At 44.0% G+C, this 22311-nt stretch overlaps 1 protein-coding gene across 3 annotated transcripts in view; it reads left to right on the forward strand.

Moving 5' to 3' along the window:
- PTPRG (protein tyrosine phosphatase receptor type G) overlaps positions 1–22311 on the forward strand; it is a 771055-nt gene that overhangs the window by 689615 nt on the left and 59129 nt on the right. For 2 of the 3 annotated variants that reach the window (XM_055414236.2, XM_055414235.2), the window contains exons 14-15: positions 5476–5562; positions 21210–21301. In XM_055414236.2, coding sequence (XP_055270211.2) covers positions 5476–5562; positions 21210–21301 — 179 coding nt within the window. The remainder of the gene's footprint in view (positions 1–5475; positions 5563–21209; positions 21302–22311) is intronic. The other variant, XM_055414238.2, reaches the window with a different exon arrangement.

Below are 22311 nucleotides of genomic sequence, written 5' to 3' on the forward strand. Positions count from 1 at the left end.
TGCCAGCGCAGGAGATGCAAGAGATACAGGTTCGATCCCTAGTCGGGAAGATCCCGTGGAGTAGGAAATGGCAAACCTCTTCAGTATTCTTGCCTGGAGAATCACACAGAGGAGCCTGGTGGGTACAGTCCACGGGATCGCAAAGAGTCGGACATGACTGAGTGGCTGAGAACACACAGCACAGTGTGACTTCACTGCCCGCTCTGTGGATCGTTACATTATCTTGCCTAGATGAGGAATAGCTTGTCTGGAGGCATTCACTTCCTTCCACAGCCTGTCTGTATAGCTCATTTGCTTTTTGAAAAGATCTTATGGTTTGGATTTGCCAAAGTCGCAAAGGAGAAAACTTGAGGACCAGCTCTATTTTCTTGTGTTTAAGAAGCAGAATAGATTTTGATGCTGAGTAATACCACCTACCTGTCCTATTCTTAGTCCCAGCTAATGAGTGCTATCTTACCTTGATGACAAATTGAGCATCTCATTGACCATAATTGTAGAACTTTCCAGAAGTGTAAAACAGCTTTACTTCTCAGATTCAGAGAGAACTGAGCTAAGTACAGAGACTCCGGAACAGCAAACTGCAAAGTCTCAAGTGGGAATTGTAAAAATCCCCCGTCGGTTGAAGTTTGGTAGTAGAAGGATTTCACTTTCTGGTCTGAGAAATCCACATCCCTCTGGAGCACACAACTGAGCCTTCTGTAAATGCCGTGGGACATCAGTCCACACCAGTTTAGCTCCACAGGCAGTGGAGAAAGGTCTCTCTTTTTCCTCTCAAGACTCTGTCGGTGCCTCCTCATTTAGAATGCTGTTCGTGAAAGCAAGTGGGTTTTGTTGACACTGCAATTTTTCTCTCTCCTAGATGTTCAGGGGGAGACAGTGTAATAAATAGGAAGGGACATAAACTGCACATGTGTGCGGGGTTTGAGTTGGCATGACAGAGGCTCTGGCGAACAGACAGATGCACATGAGGTCAAGTGTAGGCATGTGCCGACATCCTTCTTGCTGGAGGAACGGTTGACCACGTGTGCCCAGCAGAGCTCAGGTCCCTCCCGGATTCCGCAGTCACGGCAGTGACACTCAGAGTACTGTGAGCCAGGTGCAGGCTCTCCGCCCATCTGTTCGAGCAGCGGGTGCTTCCAAGCCTGCTCTCCAGTCACGGAATTTGGTTTAGACATTTGTCTCCCACCCCCATCCCGGGAAGGTCACAAAGGAGCTGGGGCAGTAGCATGATTCCTCCCGTGCGTGACCGTGAACAAGCTAGCAAGGAGGAAGCATGATACTAATAAGTCACAATAATAATAATATTATTATTAAATAATAATAATAATAAGCCACAGCAGCCAAGAGTGTTGAATTAGCACAAAGCAAATGTGACATGACTTAATCCTCACAGCAGCCTCGGGTGTTGGCCACGGTGCTGGGGACTGTTCCTTCCTTCCCATTGGAGGAAAGAGTGTCCACAAAGGGAATGAACTTGCCCAGGATCACAAACCAGTACCTTTGAGAAGTGAAATTGACCTTGTTTTTGTTTTTTTTTTTTTTTGGCTGTGCCATGCAGCATGTGAATTCTTAGTTCCCTGACCAGGGATTGAACCCATGCTTCCTGCAGGGGAAGTGTGGCTGGAGTCTTAACCATTGGACCACGAGGGAAGTCCCTATAGTTGACCTTTGAACAACGCAGGTTTGAACTGCAAGGACCGACTTATCCTTTGAGTTTTTTCTAGTAGTCAGCACTGCAGGACTATGCAGTCTGGTGTTTGGTTGAATCCATAGAATCACAGATGTCGAAGAACTGTGGATGCAGAGGGCCAAGTACATCGTATGCAGATTTTTGACTGTGCAAAATGTTGGCACCCTCATCTCCATGTTCAGAAGTCAGCTGTACTCAAAACAAGTCCTTTGTTTTGTTGACCTAAAAGACCCTTAACAGGTGGCTCATGTATTCCTTCCTGCCTTCATTTATTCGAAGACATTTCTTAAGCATCTAGTTTGTGTCAGGCACTGGAGATTTGGCGAGAAGATAGAGGTCCTATCTCAAGGAGTGTGTAGTGGGTCATCCCTGGTGGCTCCATGGTAAGGAATCCTCCTGCCAATGCAGAAGCCATAGGTTTGATCCCTAGTCGAAGAAGATCCCACATGCCTTGGAGCAACTAAGCCCATGCATCACAGTTATTGAGCCCAGGAACCCCAACTGCTGAGTGGGTTGGGGGTGAGAACCCCACCCCCATGTCTTGTAGCTACTGAGGCCCACATGCCCTAGGGCCCTTGCTCTGAAGCACGAGAAGCCACTGCAGTAAGAAGCCTGCACACCACAGCTAGAACATAGCTCCATCTTGCTGCAACTAAAGAAAAAGCCCGCGTAGCAACAAAGCCCCAACACAGCCAAAAATAAAGTTATATTAAAAAAAAAAAGTGCATAGGTTAACAGAATAGATGAGCAGGTAGAAAAAGGTTGTTCCAAGTAGAGGTTACAAACTGGTGGCCTGTTTTACTGGTTTTGTGTAAGCTGACCTCTTGTTTTTAGAAACGATAATTACTTTGAAAATGGGAAGATTTTGTTGAAAACTCCCACTGTCTGGATTCTCATGGGAAACTGAGGTGTGAGATCACTGTTCTCATACTCTCTCATGGCAGTAGTGGGCTGCATAGACCTGACCGTGGCCCCCTGCTCACCGGTCTGCCCATCTCTGCCCTGCCCTTGTATGTGCATTCCCGAGGTCAGTGGTGATGAAGGGAAACTGTGCTCCGGGAGGTACTTGACCATCGCCAGAGCTGGGCAGAAGGGAGTCAGGGAAGGCTTCTTGGAGGAGATATTTGGCTCTGATTTTCATAGAACTGAGAAGAAGGACAGATGTTCAGAGTGGAGGAAACTCTGTGTGAGCTGACAGAGCGGCACGTGTTCTTGTTGTGTTTGGCACTCCTTGGGGAAAAACACTGGGACTGCCCTTGCTCTTTGCAAAATAAAGTCCACTTTCATGGGCAGCCTCAGATTCTTTGTAAGGGAATCTGGGGCATGTACAAAGGCACTGGGTCAGTCTGAGCTGCTCTTCTGCATCTCATGTGAGGGAGGGAATGAGGATCAAAAGATAGGTTTACATGCATCTTTTCTCAAGTCTGGAAAAAGCTAAGCTTCCAAGTCATAATTTTTGGTGACTTTGTGTGATCACCTTTATCATTTTGGAAACAAACCGCCCTCAGGGCCATCTGTATTCCAAGCATCATTTTTTTCTTTTATAATCTGGTAACTGCTCATGTCACTCATTTCTGTCTGAAACATAGACCTGTAGCCATAGTTCAAGTAGGTTTTAATCTAATCATTAGGAATAATTGTTCCAATCCAGCTCTTCAAAGCCTGACAGTGTGTGGAGCCAGTGGGGAGAAGAAAGTGCATTTCCTGATGCTGAAACGTGGCTTGCCTGTGAGGAATTTTTTCTAATGACTTGGTGGTGTCTTGCTCTGAGATGCTAAGAGGCATGGGGGTAGGGAGCCTTTAGAGACCCCAGCTGTTCCTGAAGATGGTCACCTATTTTTTTTTTCTTTTCTCTGGACAGCTGTGTGCAGGGGAATCTGGGTCACGTGGCAGATCCCAGGCAACTTTTTGCTCAATAACTGTTTCCCAAGTGGCTACTCAGGGCCCTTTCAGAATTCAGGAGACCCATCCGTTGTTATAGTAACCGGCCCCCCTGCTGTCGAGTTGGCCCTGAGATGCCAGCCGAAGCTCTTGGAACCAGGGAACACGTAGTCACTTAGACAAAAGCAGGGAGGGACTCGCCACTAAAGATTGCCATTTATGCACTGTGATACTTAAGAGACAGGACTGATTCTGTGAGGAAGTGAATGGATACATTTTTCAAAGAGGCTCGCTTTGCAGGAAAGGGAAACTCCTAGACATATTCAGGTCTGCTACATCACCGGTGCCTTTCTTTGGATTTCTCAGAATGAGGAGTCCTCTCTCCCAGGGTTGATGAGATCTGTCTTGTCTGGTCTCTCAGGTAGCCCCCTCGATTATTTGGGCTATTAGTTTTGTAGCATTTGCTTCTCAGCGGAGTGTTGTCAGTTTACAGGGTGGGAGTTTGAAGCGCCTGCGATTGTGTGTGAGGAGAAACTGCGGAGATAGCCGGCTCGGCTCCAAAATTCCTGAAAGAGTGAGTCTGGCAGAATTCAGAGTAGGGCTAAGGGTTGAGAAGAAGTCTAAATATTTTAGGAAGCTGCAAATTTCAAGTTCTTATGAAAATTTGCAAAAACACTCCCAACACACTCGTGCTTCCCCGGGATTAATGTTGGTAGCCGCGCTGTGTGTGAGAGAGAGGTTTTGAGGACAGTTGTTGCAGTTCCACAGTGTGCTCAATAGAGGGAGACAAGGAGTTCTGAATTCTAGCACCCTCCCCCCTCCACTGCTTTTTAATCATTTCCCCAAGTCTTGACTTATCCCTCATTTGGTTTCGGCACCAAGCACTTCTACCCACCATCGAGGCTACTAATTATCAACATAAAGGAAATCTTGTATTGATGGAGAAGAAAAAACTTAACAGTTACGCATGAGAAAAAGTCCATTCCGAGAAGCAGGAAGCCACCAAGACAATCCGAAGTTCACAAATACTCTTTGAAATCACATCCTGAATGCAGAGTTCTGCATGAGATTAAGAAGAACTTCCAAAAAGGAGAACGTTTCCACATCCGTGTTAGTCTCTACTGTTCTACGGAGTTGAGAAAGAACAGAAAATCCTTTCGATGCGAAATCCTCTAGCCCAGGTGGTTTGGGGATTTCATGTAATTAAAGCGAAACTTCTCAGGGTGACCACAGTGCGTCTTTTCAAATGCTAGAGCCAAGCGTCCAACGCGCTGCTTATTTAAGTATTAAGAGGAAATTAAATGTCAGACCTCGTGTGTGGCAGTCATTTGCCCACTACTACCCCACCCCAGCCCCCTCTGGGGAGGTGCCCTCGTGTGAATCCACCCCCTGTGTTGTGAATCAAAGTGTCTTTCCAGGGAGGAGAGACGTGCGTGGGGAAAAGACCAAGCCCCAGACCAGTCTCACAGCACCAGTTTCAGAGAAATTCGTGGCAGAACTGAGGTTCAAGCGGTACCCAACATGTTCCTGCCAAATTGTGTTCATCCCAGTGGTGTTTTAAGCCATCCTGTTTGCCAGGGGAGCTTGTCAAAGGTGGGAGGCCCATCAGAAGCCGTTCCTGGGTCAGTGGTATCCTTACCTTCTGATCACACTGGGGGTGACAACAGATTTCTAGTATCTTAAAGACAGCTTTTTTAGAGCAGAATTTCGCTTTTTGCATTTCTTACATCAGTTTTGAAAAACCTTTAGAAGCCCAGTTATCTTTGTGGGTAAGCCCTTCTCTGTCGAGCATGCCCCCAGCGAGGTCCAGTGTTGGGGTTGGTCTGTGCAAAATGGGAGGGAGGGGCGGCCGGTTGAAAGTACTGCCTTCTACACCTGTTCTCTTCTGTTTTTTGTCCATTTAGAGGGTGTAACAAAATAAAGTCCAAGGGCTTTCCCAGACGTTTCCGTGAAGTGCCTTCTTCTGGGGAGAGAGGAGAGAAGGGGAGCAGGTGAGGGGCAGTCAAGCTGAAGGTGGGGAGGGGGTCTCTTTGGCCGGGATTGGCTTGCCGGATTTTTGTTCTGTTGCCATGGGGAGTCAAGCCCTCCGGACAGCACAGCGCTGAAACTCACCTGTTCTACCCCAGCTCCCGCAAGGATGGCTTGCAGACATCAGTGTGGCTGGCGGGTAGCTGGTAGCAATGCCGGTGTGTCCCGTGTGTGCTTGCTTTGCTTGATTTTGCCATTGGAGGGGGATGTTTTTTATTTCTAGGATGGGGATATTCTATGTTTATGTGTTTGTACGTCTGTTGCATCCCTTTTCTTTCTGAAATTTCAGATGTTTGCATGTTTGAGAGCTTTAAGAACACTTTATGCATGCATTTGGCCTTACGAGTGAAAGGTATCTTGTAGAAACCTAAATTTGTCAGTGAGTTAAAGAAGAAGGGCCAGAAGAAAAGAGAGAAGTAAATGAGATTACAGCATGTTTTTTTCCATAAGAAGGCTAAAATTCAAATAAATACAAGAATTTTTGATGGCTTGAGTACTTGAAAAATTTATTGTCCTGGAGAGATTTATAATAAACCTTTAGAAGTCAGGATTATATAATCTTAATCACCACACGTAAGCCCTTGATACTTTCTGTAAGTCTTATCTAGGCAAACTCTACTTAAGATGGTAATTAATGCTTTAATATTAAATGACCACTTAGAATAATTCACTAATCACTGTTTCATTGTGAGTAGCCCCTTGTTCCTTTTCAATGAACCAGTTTATTGAATTTATATTCAACTTTTTGCATGAACTGATTTGTCTCCATTTGTTGTGGGTAAAACAGATGATGAGATGAAATTGTAGCTATGCACTCACTATAATCGGGGACAGCTGTGAGATCTAAGAAGGTATAGTATAAGAATTGTGGAAGATTAATGAGAAATTCTATGATCTATCTTTTAAGCTGAATGGTACAATTGTGGGCTTTTAGAGAAAGGCAGTAACTGCTAACTGGTAATGTAATTATTCTTTCTATCATCTCTTTTTCCTAATTGAAGTCTTTAATTTTGAATCCCATTTTCAACACTTCAAGAGTAAAAACTGAAATAGAAACCCCTCTGTATAAGTTTTAGATTCAAAGATCTAGTCTTGAGAGAAAGACCTTGGACCTCACTTAAATGACCAACTTTCATGCCCAGTTCATTATAAATATAATGTAGCTTTGACTCTTAACACTTTGAAAAGCCATCATTACCTTGTGAATGGCACAAAGATAAATGCCCATCCAGTTTCTCAGTCCTTTCCAGACACAGTGCCATAGCCAGGTGGACTGTTACTAGCTCTGATTTTTGTACTTGGCCCCGAATGAGGGAGTGGGCTCGTTAGAGAGGCTGTTTTCTTATAAAGCACTCAGTCCCTCTGGTATCTTCTCTACCTCTGAGTGCCAGAAGCTTGGGGGAAGAACAGTTTTATGTAGGTCTAGAAGTTTCCCGAGGACTATCTTGGGAAACTGCAAGTATTTATAGAATTCACCTACTTGGGAATCATAGTTTTGACTTTACTTTTTTTTAATAGTGTAGCAGCTCAGACAGACCTTGGCTCAGGGAGTAGTAGCTTCCAACTGCAGCACTGCTTCTTTGTGACTCTTTGACCTTGAGTTACTTACCTAAGCTCTCTGAGCCTCAGTGGACTCCTCCGGAAAATGGGTCTGTGATGGTTCCTCGTAGGAGAGTTGTTGTGAGGAGTAAATGTAATATGTATAAAATGCTGACTGTGTGAGATCTATTACACCACTAGAAGACAAGGAGATCAAGGCTCTGAAAAGTTATTTGTTAGGGCCACGCTGCTCAGGCGACCCAGTAGGGACGGCCCCCTCTGTGGTCTGAGTCCTGAGCGATGACCCTTCTCACAGTCCCACATGCTGTGCTAACCACTCCCTGGTGAAGACCTGGGCCCCATACTGACCTGATCTGCAAGTCTCTTCCTCCTCTGGGTACCCCACCGTACTCTCTCTCTCCCAGGCTGCTGCAAGAAGCTGCCCTTCCATTGGCCCCTCTGGCTCCCACCTTGTTTCCTTTGCCTGACCTCACTGCCCTTAATACTCCTCCTCCTTCTTTGTGGGTGAGAGGGCCCCGAGCAGTCCCAGAGTGGACACAATCGCCAGTGCAGGACCAAGATTGTAAGAAGTCATTGTTGATGATACCCTAGAAAGGAGAAGAAAAAGCAGTAAAAATCAGATCCAAGTATTTACTTTTTCAAACAAGTTTTAGGTGTAAATTTGGAATAGGTAATAATCGACATGGTTCAGAAAGCAAAACGTATAAAATTATATTTACCCTGAGATCGCTATCTCTTCACCCGAACACCCACCTGCTTCCTGCCCCATTGTAGACAGGTAACCATTCAGTTCAGTTCAGTTTAGTCCCTCAGTCATGTCCGAATCTTTGCAACCCATTGGACTGCAGCACGCCAGGCTTCCCTGTCCATCACCAACTCCCGGAGCTTGCTTGAACTCACGTCCATCGAGTCAGTGATGCCATCCAACCATCTCATCCTCTGTCATCCTCTTCTCCTGCCTTCAGTCTTTCCCAGCACCAGGATCTTTTCAAATGAGTCAGCTCTTCACATCAGGTAGCCAAAGTATTGGTGCTTCAACTTCAACATCAGTCCTTCCAATGAATATTCAGGACTGATTTCCTTTAGGATGGACTGGTTGGATCTCCTTGCAGTCCAAGGGACTCTCAAGAGTCTTCTCCAGCACCACAGTTCAAAAACATCAATTCTTCGACTCTCAGCTTTCTTTATGGTCCAACTCTCACAATCCATACATGACTACTGGAAAAACCATAGCTTTGACTACATGGACCTTTGTCAGCAAAGTAATATCTTTGCTTTTTAATATGCTATCTAGGTTAGTCATAGCTTTTCTTCCAAGAAACAAGTGTCTTTTAATTTCATGGCTGTAGTCACCATCTGCAGACATTTTCGAACCCAAGAAAATAGTCTCTCTCTGTTTCCATTGTTTCCCCATCTATTTGCCATGAAGTGATGGGACTGGATGCCATGACCTTAGTTTTCAGCTTTTTCATCTCCTGTTTCACTTTCATGAAGAGGCTCTTTAGATCCTCTTCACTTTCTGCTATAACGGTGGTGTCATCTGCATATCTGAAGTTGTTTATATTTCTCCTGGCAGTCTTAATTCCAGCTTCTGCTTCATCCAGCCCAGCATTTTGCATGATGTACTCTGAATATAAGTTAAATAAGCAGGGTGACAATATACAGCTTTGATGTATTCCTTTCCCAGTTTAGAATGAGTCCAATGTTGCATGTCCAGTTCTAACTGTTGCTTCTTGACCTGCATACAGATTTCTCAGGAGGCAGGTGAGGTGGTCCGGTATTCCAGTCTCTTGAAGAATTTCCCACAGTTTGTTGTGATCCACACAGTCAAAGGCTTTGGCCTAGTCAATAAAGCAGAAGTAGATGTTTATTTGGAACTCTCTTGCTTTTTCTATGATCCAACGCATGTTGGCAATTTGATCTCTGGTTCCTCTGCCTTTTCTAAATCCAGATTGAACATCTGGAGGTCCTTGGTTCACATATTGTTGAAGCCTGGCTTGGGGAATTTTGAGCATTACTTTGCTAGCATGTGAAATGAGTGCAGCTGTGCAGTAGTTTGAACATTAGTTTGTGCAGTAGTTTGGCATTGCCTTTATTTGGAATTGGAGTGAAAACTGACCTTTTCCAGTCCTGTGGCCACTGCTTAGTTTTCCCTATTTGCTGGCATATTGAGTGTAGCACTTTAACAGCATCATCTCTTAGGGTTTGAAATAGTTCAACTGGAATTCCATCACCTCCACTAGCTTTGTTCATTATGGTGCTTCCTAAGGTCCACTTGACTTCGCATTCCAGGATGTCTGGCTCTAGGTGAGTGATCACACCATCGTGGTTATCTGGGTCATTAAGATCTTTGTTGTATAGTTCGTCTGTGTATTCTTGCCACCTCTTTTTAATATCTTCTGCTTCTGTTAGGTGCATACCATTTGTGTCCTTTATTGTGCCCATCTTTGCATGATATGTTCCCTTGGTATCTCTAATTTTCTTGAAGAGATCTCTAGTCTTTCCCATTCTATTGTTTTCCTCTATTCTTTGCATTGATCACTAAAGAATGCTTTCTTATCTCTCCTTGCTATTCTTTGGAACACTGCTTTCAGATGGATATATCTTTCATTTTCTCCTTTGCCTTTAGCTTCTCTTCTTTTCTCAGCTATTTGTAAAGCCACCTCAGACAATTACTTTGCCTTTTTGCATTTCTTTTTCCTGGGATGGTCTTGATCACGAAGCTCCAAGGTACTCTGTCTATCAGATATAATCCCTTGAATCTATTTGTCATTTCCACTGAATAATCGTAAGGGATTTGATTTATGTCATACCTGAATGGCCTAGTGGTTTTCCCTACTTTCTTCAATTTAAGTCTGATTTTCATAATAAGGAGTTCATGATCTGAGCCACAGTCAGCTAATAGCCTTGTTTTTGCTGACTGTATAGAGCTTCTCCATCTTTGGCTACAAAAAATATAATCAGTCTGATTTGGGTATTGACCATCTGGTGATAACCATGTGTAGAGTCTTCTCTTGTGTTGTTGGAAGAGTGTGTTTGCTATGACCAGTGCATTCTCTTGGCAAAACTCTGTTAGCCTTTGCCCTGCTTCATTCCATACTCCAAGGCCAAATTTGACTATTACTCCAAGTATCTCTTGACATCCTACTTTTGCATTCCAGTCCCCTGTGATGAAAAGGACATCTTTTTTGGGGTGTTAGTTCTATTAGGTCTTGTAGGTCATCATAGAACCATTCAGCTTCTTTGGCATTATTGATTGGGGCATAGACTTGGATTACTGTGATATTGAATAGTTTGCCTTGGAAACGAACAGAAATCTTTCTGTCATTTTTGAGATTGCACCCAAGTACTGCATTTTGGACTCTTTTGTTGACTTTGAGGGCTACTCTGTTTCTTCTAAGGGATTCTTGCCCACAGTAGTAGATATAATGGTCATCTGAATTAAACTCTCCCATTCCAGTCCATTTTAGTTTGTTGATTCCTATAATGTTGATGTTCACTCTTGCCCTCTTCTGTTTGACCACTTCCAATTTGGCTTGTTTCATGGACCTAATATTCCAGGTTCCTATGCAGTATTGCTCTTTACAGCATCGGACTTTACTTCCATCACCTTTCACATCCACTTCTGGGTGTTGGTTTTGTTTTGGCTGCATCTCTTCATGCTTTCTGGAGCTATTTCTCCACACTTCTCCAGTATCATATTGGACACCTACTAACCTGAGGATTTCATCTTTCAGTGTCCTGTCTTTTCGCCTTTTCATACTATTCACGGTTACCATTCGTACTAGTTAATTGTCTGCTCTCAGAGATGGTTATGCGTGTGTGTTTCTGTGTGTGTGGATATATATGAATTTATTCAGTATATTCCCTTATCCCCTTTTGCAGAGCAAAATACTACATATGCTATCAGAAACCTTTGTTTCACATAACATGACTTTTTTTCTTTATGCATGTGTAGTTCTCATTCTTTTTTACAAAAGCACAATACTTTTTTTTTTTTTTTGTATAGTTGTATTGTGATTTATTGCACCATTCCCCTGTGGCTGTCATTTTGGTTGCTTCCAAGTCTTATTATGACTGACAGTAGTTCAGTGAATAACTTGATATGTTCTTTTGCAAGTTGATAGGTCTGTTTCTAGTATAAATTCAAGAAATTGGCTGTATTCTGAGCTACATGCATTCATAACTTTGATAGTGCCTGTTTGCCCTCCCCAGGGGACATCAAGGTGGGCCTCTACCAGCAATGCATGAGCCTGCCTGTTTACCTACAGCTTCTCCAGCACAGCGTGTTGTCAAATTTTGGTATTTTTGCTAACTTCACAGGTGAAAAGGAAAAATGTGTCTTAGTGTATTTTATAAGTGAGGTTACATATCTTTCCTATGGCTCTGCCACTAGTATTTCTTTTACTATAAATTGTTGATCTTTTGCGCATTCTTTCTTTGCATTGTTGGTCTTTTTCTAATCAAGAGAGAGATCTCTTGTCAGCAATACAGGTTGCAAATGTATTTTCCTAATCTGCACATTGCCTTTTAACTGTGTTTATGCTGCTGCTTTGATGATGATATAATCTGATTTATCTATAAAGTCTTTTTTTTGGCTTCTGAGTTTTGAATTCTCATTAGAAAGTCTTTCCTCCAACCAAGGTTACTTGTTTTTAAGGTACTTTTATGGCTTCAAATGTTAATGTGAAATTCTTAAATCACTTGGAATGAAACCTGACTGATAGTGTGATGTCTGAATCATTTTTTTCCCCCAGATGGTCCCAAATATTTTAAAAGTACTACAATCTGGGGCTGTTTAGTGGAGAGGCACATAACACCTCAGTCGATGCTTAAAATAGCTCTTACAGCAAAAACCTGACGGACTTAGTTCAGTCACTATGTTCATGAAATAAGTACTTGGCAAAGGTTTTTACTGGGCCACTTTATGATACAGATACTCAGTCATACGTGCAGTAAATGAAATGTGAATTTTCATTTACTAGCTCCTGCCTGAAATAAGTTGGACTGCCCTGTCCCTGTTAACCTTTCCAGTCAGTAGAGTGTTGGGTCAGTCTCTTACAACAGTGGGAAAGAAAGGTGAAAAGTTCCTGAAGCCTCAGTTCAGAAATTGAGAACATCCAGACCAGGGCACTAACTGAACAAGAGTGGACTTGAGGCCCTCTTTCTGGGTAACAGCCAGGAGTGTGGCAAGGACTGTCTAGTGCTCACTTTCTTAAAACCAGCGGGAATGTACACATCACCCTGTTCAGGTTCTGGTCTTGTCAAAATATAGTTCATGAAATTGCCTTTTCCTCTCGTATCTCCCGGAAAGCGTTACCAGAACTTGAGGGTGCCTGCAAGGGTTTCCAGGCAAACTTAATGTCTAACCTGGAAGTTTGCTGCTGCTTCTCTGCGTATTATTTGTTAATTTTCTCCCACCTTCCTAAGATGTTAATTGAAGGCAGTTTGTATCCTCCAGTAAAATTCTGACTGCAGAAATCAGAGTCTCGTCCCTAACAGCTGTAACCAGAGTTGGATAGGACATCTCTCCTATCCACGTGAGACCCAAACTATTTCCAGACATTTTCTCCTTATTTAATATGTTTGCTCTCTCACCCTGCCTACCTATCATTTTCAAAACAATTTTGTTCACTTTTCTCTTCCTGTCTCCCATCACCCCCTCCTCACACCAGACAAGCCCCACTGATCCAGGATATGACAGTCATCTGTCCGAGGATGCCTGGGAGCGCCCTCCTGTGAATTATGCCATCAGATTATGCCCACAAGGATGGTAGAATTTGTCAGATCTCAACGTCCCTTTGAAGGTTTAAAGAATATGCAAATAAGAAGCACAGGTCTGAATTCCTTTTTTTCTAGAAGATGCCTTCCTGAAGAGATAGTCTGAGTATAAACCAAGTTTTACAGAGTGATTTCAGATGCAATAAAGGGAACTTAATGCGAGTGAGTGGTTGCACATGAAAGCGTCTCAGCTGAGAACTGACATGGGACTGCTTTCCAAGCGGGACCCCTGTATTATTTCTAGCAGACCCTCTGCTTGGAGGAAAAAGCCCATCAACTCCCACAACCTTTCCCTTCTATTGTTGTCTTTGTCGGTTCGATTTCTTGAGATGTTTTGCATTAATAAATCAATACGTGTCTTTTTAACATAGCCCTCGATCATCTTCCTCGAAGGCACATGAATGTGTTCCCACTTCCTATTTATAAGTGGCTCTTATTCATACACGGTTTACTACAGCGGCTCCATTTACAAAAGTAAATATTAACGTGATTTCTGTGCTTGACGGCATGAGAATGAATGAGAGTATTAGCAAGCATGCCACCATGATGTTAGGTGAGGGAGGTATACAGATCAGTTAAGATTACTTAATTAATATTCAGCAGCAGCTCAGCCACCCGCCTGTTCTAGCCTCCAATTAGCATTTTGAGCTGCACACCATGGACAAACTCCTTGTCACTCCAGTGTGATTACAGAGCCATTGAACTGAATTTGAAGACAGTGATTTGGTTGCTAATCCCTGTGTATCAGTATTTGGTTCCCTGTGTATCAATATTTGATAGTTTCATAATCCTGGGCTTCCCTGATAGCTCAGTTGGTAAAGAATCTGCCTGCAGTGCAGGAGACCCTGGTTCAATTCCTGGGTTGGGAAGATCCCCTGAAGAAGGGATAGACTACCCACTCCAGTATTCTGGCCTAGAGCATTCCATGGACTGTATAGTCCACGGGGTCACAGAGTCAGGCACGGCTGAGTGACTGTCACTGTCACTTCCATAATCCCGGATTTTCACAGGAGTCTGCACACTGTCCTGTGGTCCTGCTGTCACCCACGCCCCATCAGTTATAATGGTGCTGAGGGAAGTGTTACCATAAGCCGAGGACCCTGGATGAGAACAGGGTCTCATCTCAAGCTCGCCAAAGAGATGGCCAGTTTGACGCACGTGTCAGAGGCTTCAGCAAGTCTCCTATAAGCTGATGCAGATGCCTGCCGTCGGTGGCAGTGGGCAGTGGAGTTCCAGACAGCTACGAGATAGAGTCTTTCTGGACTGGAGATCGGCACTTAGCTTTTTAAAAGTATCTTGCCTCTAAATTATTCTCAGGTTCCTGTTAGAGGGGCAGAAAGAGATCTGAGTAAGGAAATTGTGAGGACGTGTCAGAGGCTTATCTGATCAGGTACCCGGGAAAACAGGAGAAGCAGAAAATAAAGCCTTTCTGCAGAAGACTGGTCCTCCTGGGTGATTCTTGCAAAGAAATGAGAGGCCAGGAGGGAGAACCTGGAGGGTTCCTGTTTATCTCTGTAGTTAGCTACATTTTGTTTGAATAGGAAGCCTCTGTAACTTGAGTCTGTTTATTAACAGCGGGTACCACCAGAGCATCTGGGTGTGTGTGGGGTGGGGGGAGTTTTCATTTGTCAAGAGGGCCAATTAAACACCCCAGTCTGGCTTGTGCTGGCAGCATGCGTGTTCCCATGGGGAGCTCTGGGGACTGGCGTTGATGGCTTTCGCATCTCAGTCCATATCTGCTGCACCTTGACTGGAAGATATCCTTGGTACGTAGGCTGTGCTGTCTCAAGAGTAGGATTTTTGATTTCTGAAAAAGTCTATTTGCAAAGTGTCTGCCTGACTTGAAAGAAAGGAAATTTGTTTTTAGAAATTTCAATCTGACACCCATTGTTCGTGACTGTAAGCTGAAAACATCTATGGGTTTTTAAAAGCCCGGCTGATCCATTCATACATACCCAGTCCTGCCACGAGGCCTTCAGACCCTGGATGGGTTCTGGGCCCCAGCTAGTGGGGTGTGGTCTTGAAACCAAGGAGCTTCTAGCCAGGATCCATGTGCATCTGATCACATGGAGAGGAATGTGGGGCATCGTCCTCTTGACTTCTAGTCAAATCTTGCTTATACATCTTAAAACACAGGAGTCCATGTTGGTTTTCTCAGAAGGGATGAATGAACGGAGAATAATACAGAAAACCTGTTTGTACGTAGCTACTTAGAGCTTCCTGTAAGATGCATGTAGTGGACCACCTTTGGTCGAAAAATGGAGGAGGTTGGCTTGTTTTCAGGGCCTGTGTTGTGTGAGGTGTGCATACCTTTCAGTGTCAGACTTTAAGGTGAGAGATGCTTACTCTGTGAGAGGCTCAGGGAAAGTGGGACCCACAGACTCATCTCCCGTTTCATTTTCATTCTGATCCAGCTCCCACTTGAGTTGAACTGAGGAAAAGTCTCTCCTGCCAACTTGGAATGCCTCTTCGTTGCATCCATCTGGGAGCAATCACTGAACGTGTGGTGGAACTCTGTATTGTGGTACTTGCTTCCTAGGGGTGGGTTTTAGAAAGCCCTCTAACTCGATCGGTTTTCATTGTTCAAGTGGCAGGACGCTTGGAGTTGAGGACATCAGAACATCATGAACTACTTGACAGTCAAGTTCATATCTATAACTGGAATTCCTTCATGGAAACTAAAATTTATTTGGCTGGCAGACAAGCAGAACCATAAAGCCACAAAGGTGGCTTCAAAGGTAGCTATAGGAGGAACAGCTTTCCTTTGAGAAATCTAACTTTTTTCTGTGCTCTGAAACTTGTTTTCTATACAGTGTCTGCACGCTTGTCTCTCTTAGAGAATTCCATCCTATGTCTGGGAACTTAGGTTCTCACAGAAACAAAGAAGACTTTCTGTGGTTTTGTTCAAGTTATGTGCAATACAGTTTTTCTTTCTGTGTTTGAGATGAGTTATGTTAACATCCTTGAATTCTTAATCCGATTTCATTTTCTCATACAGGACCCTTTAAATTCTAGAATCTTCACTGGGCATTTTTTAAAGCGCTCGCCACCCAGGACTGTTTTATTTCTTTAGAGCTTTCTTAGGACCTAGAGATTCTTGGGAACCGTTTTTTTTTCTCTCGCAGTGGTCCTTCACCAGAGACAATCACACCCGAAGTTGGGGACAATTTTTGCAGAAGACACAGATCCGTGTACCCATCCTGGGCCTGCCCAGCTAGAATCACCAGGAATGGGGCTCATCCAACATGGGATTTTAAAAGCTGCCCGAGGCAAAGAGCTATGTGCTGCTGAGTGATAACCACTACTTGATTGAAACTTCAGTGGGGAGTGTTCTTATGTGTGTGTGTGTGTGTGTATGGGGAGGGGGGCGCTGACTGACTTAGGACCCTCCAAAACTAAGGTGAACTTTAAATTCCTAAATTGAATGTAAAATAGATAGCCAATGGGAATTTGCTGTATGGCTTAGGAAACTCAAACAGGGACTCTGTATCAACCTAGAGGGGTAGGATGGGGCGGGAGATGGGCGGGAGGTTCAAAAGGGAGGGGATATATGTATACCCATGGCTGACTCATGCTGAGGTTTGACAGAAAACAGCAAAATTCTGTAAAGCAATTATCTTTCAATAAAAAAATAATAAAAGAAAAGAAAGTAGTAGTAGAAAGTAAGGTTAAACCAAGTAATTTTATTTGCCTTTTTTGTTTGTTTTTGCTCTTGCTAATTTGAGTTGTGAAGTGAGCCTTTTCTCCCCTCTTTTGCTTAGCTGGTTTCCACATCTGAAAGTGACTCAGCTAGTTCAACGTGGGAGTAAATATTCTATTTGTAATCTTAAAGAAATAAAGAGATTTTTAGGGAAAAAACAGATTCCTAAATTGGGAAGCACAGAGTATCAGGAAAATACTTGCTGACAGGTAGATGAGGGGAAGTAAGAGATAACTAATTTAGACCATTACTGAGCCAGTCAGGTTCAGTGGAAAAACAGAAGATCTGTTTTCAGGTTCTCAAAGCAGACGTAATGGGAGGGGCAGAGGAAAAGGAAAGAAAGGAAAGGGGGGAAGAGGCAAATGCAAAATTTATGGTCAGTATCCAGGAGACTGTAATTTGTAGTTAAACTTAAAAATGTTCTTTTTTTTTTTCCTATTCCAAACACAATTGACTTTATTTCCCTGTTCGAGGTACTGGCATAAACAAATGCTCAGTGTGAAGAAATGTTGTTATAGGAAGACTCTTGATCTGAAGACTGTTTCCTTCAAGGAGAGATGGTAGAGTCAGTAACTTGAAGGAGAGCTGGACCTAAATAGACCTTTGAAATTGCACGCTTGGTGACACACTGAGGCATGTTCAGAAATTTTATCTCCTTTTTCCTGAGCTCAGAGTTAGAGACAATACTGCCTCTTGGAACACATCACAATTTAGATATTTAGAGGCATTAAAACGCACACTTTCTTTTCATCTTCTCCGAAATCACTTGCCTTTACTTTTTTAGTTCCTGGATACTACTGAAGGTTTAAAGAAAAAAAAGAAGCAGCAAAAAAAACCCCAAAACATCTCATGAGACTTCTCTGAGATGAGCAAGTCAAATAAAATATCGTGTGGTAATGACTCTGAACCAGCCACTTTTCTTAGGTATTAAACCCACAGTGTAGAATTTGTACCCAGAGAAGATTCATCTCCACGTGGTCAATGGGAGTGGAAAGGAGGCCACAACCCAGCAAAATTATCAGTCTCTTGACCAAAGTAGACCCCCCCCATCAACAGTTATTCAAGAAATAAGAAGTTAAACATCTACCAGCGTAGTATGTCCATAAAGGGGAGAAGTAAGCAGACTGAGGATGTCAGTTCCTATTTGTTATCAAGGAGATATGTATAATATGATCTCCTTTTGTTAAAAGAAAACTGTGTGCCTGTCGGTATGTGGATATCACAACAGCAGACCCTGATGGCTCTCCTTGCTCCGTTCTTGCTGGTCTGTACTCCATTCATCATGTAGCAGCCAGAGCACGTGCTTTGAAGGGGATGAGTGCGAACGTTCCAGTCTGTGGATTACAGCCTTCTGTCGGCTTTTCATTGCTCACAGATGCTAACAAAGTATATGGCCTTGGATCTGACGTGAGCTGCCTCTTGCCCTCCTCTCTGGGTCTGCTGCTTTCCCTGCTCTTAAGTCTGCCTTCCTTTCAGTTCCTGCAGTGGAAAAGCTCACTCTGCGCTAAGGCTCTTTAACCAGCTCCTGGATCTGCCTGAACCGTCTTCCCTACACCTTCCCATGACCCTTGCTCCTTAATCACGTCTCAGTTCTGAGGCCACCTCGTCAGGGAGGACCCCTCCCTCACCTCCCCCATCAGATTCCACCACCTCATCCTGTTGTATTTTGTTCATAGCTCTTGACGCTTTGAAACTGTTTGTTTACTTGTTTGTGGTTGATTTCCCCAAAAGAACGTTAGCACCACAAGGGCGAGACCTTGTCTGCCTTTTGTTCAGTGTTCTGCTCCCAGTTTGTCATTGTCAATGAACAAAGAACAGTCACTAGATTAGGAAGAGTGTGGAATGATACACCCCACAATAGCAGTAGTGATGATTACTAAGAGAAGGATGAGGGTAACTTGGATTTTTTTTCTCTTTGTTTTCATTTGTATCAATATTTCCTAATTTTTCATTACTCAAATGCTTAGCCAGGCTTAAGGAGGTGTTTTTAAAGCTCCCAGAAAGAGAATGTGTTCTCTACATGCACCATGCTAAGCAATGGCTGCCAAATAAATGCTCCATGGGTCCACTGAAACCTTTTTTCCGAGGGAAGATGTTTGCCACCGCGTTCTGTAGTTGGGTGCACACCCGAGTCCGTGTGACCTGCCTCAGGGTGCAGATGTGGCGACCTCGGTCCCTGAGTTTCCGACCTTCATCCCCAGGGTGTGCTCTTCTCTGGCAATCCCAGAGTCCTTTGCTCCAGGGAAAATCCATTATAAACAGCCACACTTGGAGCATGTGATGTGCTTCGGTCCATGCTGCTTTTTTCAAAGAGGATATGAGCCTCTGGCCTCACATGTAACTGAGGGTCTGGGTGAACTGTCTGCCTGTGTTCTTCCAGGAAAAGACCCTGCCACGTCAATTCGTGCTTTCCAAGTCATTTGATGTTAACAGTTACTTGGCCAATGCTGATTGTTTCAACTAATACTTTATATTTTAGAAATCTATCAGGTAGCGTAATTATGGTCTTAGAATAGTTAATTCTTTGTTGTGTGGTATCTTTTTTGCATTTTTTTCCCCCTTTTGTGCATAGTTCAAATCTGAACTGGTAAACTGGGCCATACGTTTCATGATCATACAGTACTTTTTTGGGCTACTAAATACTTCAGTGGTCCAGTATCTTAAGTAAAATAGAAACTCCTCAGCTATGACGGTGGGTGGCTATAGTTGTAGCTGGTTGGCAAAGTCTCCATCCTCTGTGTTTTAACTCTAAGGTTACATTCTGGAACTCTGTGTAAATTGGGGACAGGGACATGGAGGTAGCAGGGATGGAGAAATAGAAAATTTGATGAAGAGCTTAGAAACAGAAAGAAACTATTACATCAAATCACAAAATCATGGGTTTGTTTTTTTTTTCACATGAATCTGCTTCATTTCACATTGAGTAGAGGGTCCTATCACTACTGTAGCCCTAAAATACTTTATACATTTCATGTGCTTGTAGCTTAAGTCAGACTGACTGTTTCTTCCAAATTTAGGGATAGACAGCTAGACGGTGAGTGGTGAAAACGTGTTCTATTATTTATACTACAAATGCCAGGCAGTTCATAGGAAAAAACCATTGTTCAGTGCTCTGCGAGAGCAGTCCCATGAGATGTGTGCCAGGAGAGGGAGTGATTTATGTTCCGGAGCCCCTCATGGCAGGGAGCAGCCCTCCAGACTGCTTCCATAGCCGTGCCTGGGTGTGCAGTTGGTTAGAGCTACTTCCTGTCTCAACACAGGCGCCGCTTAAAGGAAAACACTTCCCACTGGGACGTGTGATCCTTCTTGCTTGTGCGTAGTTATAACAGCTCCGCGCAAACCTACAGTTCCGATAATCTACAGAACTCAGACCCTTCCTCACTCCCACCAAGATCTCCTGTACTCTCTGAGGTTCCCTGGTATTTCTTCTTTACCCGTCTGCTTTGGCTTCGTAGAAACATGAGACACCCAACAGAATCATTGCAAGGGTACTTGCAATCAGGTGAGCCAAGACAACTCCGAAGAAAAGTCGACTTACTCCAGTGGTAGGGATACCGATCACCTAACCCCGAAAAAGTGAAGCTCTAATTGGGTGTGCACGGGGCTCTTGGGAGACGCCAGAGGAGTGGCCTGGGTCCCCGGGACCCCAAGCACCAGAAGGCTGCCGCCTGCTTGTCTCAAAGACCCAGCAGTGGGGCCAGCTATTGTGAAGCCCCTCTGCCAGATGAACAGGGACCCGTCTCTGGTCACAATAGCCATTCATGCTGAGCAGCCTCATTAAATATTCAGCCGGTGCTTCCGGCAGCTCATTAGGGCCGCAATGAGCAGTGACGTGGCTGCGGGAACACCGAGGGCCAGCCGGCGGCAGCAGGCAGAGGCTGAGCGAGCCGCCGATGGCTTTTCTGCTCCCTGCCTGTCCAGTGATGACCAGTGTCTGCTCCCTGCTTTGTCTCAAGTCCAGGTAAAAATCAAACAGACCCCCTGACATACAGACGACACTCAACAGCGTTGGGTGCTGGTCTCTGATGTGATCTGGCTAGGGTGCTTGCCCCTGGAAGTCCTCTGACCCCCTTCAGGAGCTGTCTGGGGCTTGGGGTGGGGGCCTTCAGTGAGTGCTAACAATGAGGTGCTATTGTGTGCTTGGGCCATTCAATGACTGCATTTGGGAGGGTTCAAGGTATGGTTTGAACTTGGTTACGAGAGTTTAGAATAGTGAATAATTCTTCCTCTGGAGCAGGTTGAATTGGGGAAGATTGTGAGCTAATCCTTGCAGTTCATACAGCAAGTTTCCTCAGTTCATGCCAACTTTTCATGTGTCTGAGTGGCTCATGCCTAAGTTGTGTCCCTTTTAACTCTCAGGATAGATATAGTGTAATAAAAAGTAGATATTCTTCTGCTGCAGGGGGTCCTTCCAATCGGCTGGACCATGTCCTCCTATATCTTGCTCCTTTCCCATGGATGTGTACTCAGTGCTGGGTGAAATAGAAAGCTGGGAGAGTCTGAAAGAAGAAAGATGGTGAACTCAAAGTGTATTTCTCTTCTCTTACTGTTTCTCTCTTTCCTGCACAGAAAATGTTTTCAGACAGCTCATTTCTATGTGGAAGATAGCAGTTCACCTCGGGTGGTCCCCAATGAAAGTATTCCAATCATTCCTATTCCGGGTAAGTAAGACACGACTCCTGTTTCCAGTGGGCTAATTGTTTTTCTTTTTTGTTCTCAGTGTTTTGTGACAGCCATGACAAAATATTATTTTTATAGTCTTTTCAAGCTCGCCCAGTCTAAGAGAGCCTTAACTAAGGGTAATTGAATGAAATCTTTGCTCCTTTACATATCTTCCATGTAATGAAATCATCTTTCAGAGAACAGATGACTATGAGTTCACATAACATAGAGTCTCATGAAGAAAGGGAAGAAAGAGTAGAAAAAAGGGGAAAACATACTTATGTATTTGCAGTCTACTTGGACTCGATTTTGTTATGACAGGCAATGTGTGCTTGCTTTAAAAAAAAACTGAAATACTGTTACATATATATTTTAAAGTTTTATCCTAAGATTCCTTACTCTGAAAATAATTACATGATGGTTGAAAGTTTTTGTACTTAGGCTCTTTGTATGGGGTTCTAGAGAGATTTTCTTGGTCTGATATCTGTTTCATTTGTCCTTGGTACAAGTAGGAAATGCTCAGGTGCTGTTGGGGTAGGGATTGGTGGAAAGTGTTAGTCTCTCAGTCATGTCCGACTCTTTATGACCTCATGGCACAGAGCCTGCATCCCTAGCGATCCCTAGCCTTGGGATTCTGCAGGCAAGAATACTGGAGTGGGTATCCATTCCCTTCTCTGGGGATCTTCCTGATCCAGGGATCAAACCCAGGTCTCCTGCATTGCAGGAGTAAATCTTAGCTGATGCCACAGATGTGAGAGGTTCATCAGTGGCTTAGCTCTGGTAGATGGTGTGAGTGATCTGAAGGTGGCCCCCGTCGTTTTTTGGGGGTTTCTCTGGTGGCTCAGATGGTAAAGAATCTGCGTGCAATGCGGGAGACCCAAGTTTGATCCCTGGGTTGGGAAGATCCCCAGAGAAGGGAATGGCTACCACTCCAGTATTCTTGCCTGGAGAATTCCATGGACAGAGGAACCTAGTGGGCTACAGTCCATGGGGTCGCAAAGAGTCGGAC

Source organism: Moschus berezovskii, chromosome 24, assembly GCF_049115385.1.
Source record: "Moschus berezovskii isolate FMDL1 chromosome 24, NW_MosBer_1.0, whole genome shotgun sequence".
In the NCBI taxonomy this organism is placed as follows: domain Eukaryota; kingdom Metazoa; phylum Chordata; class Mammalia; order Artiodactyla; family Moschidae; genus Moschus; species Moschus berezovskii.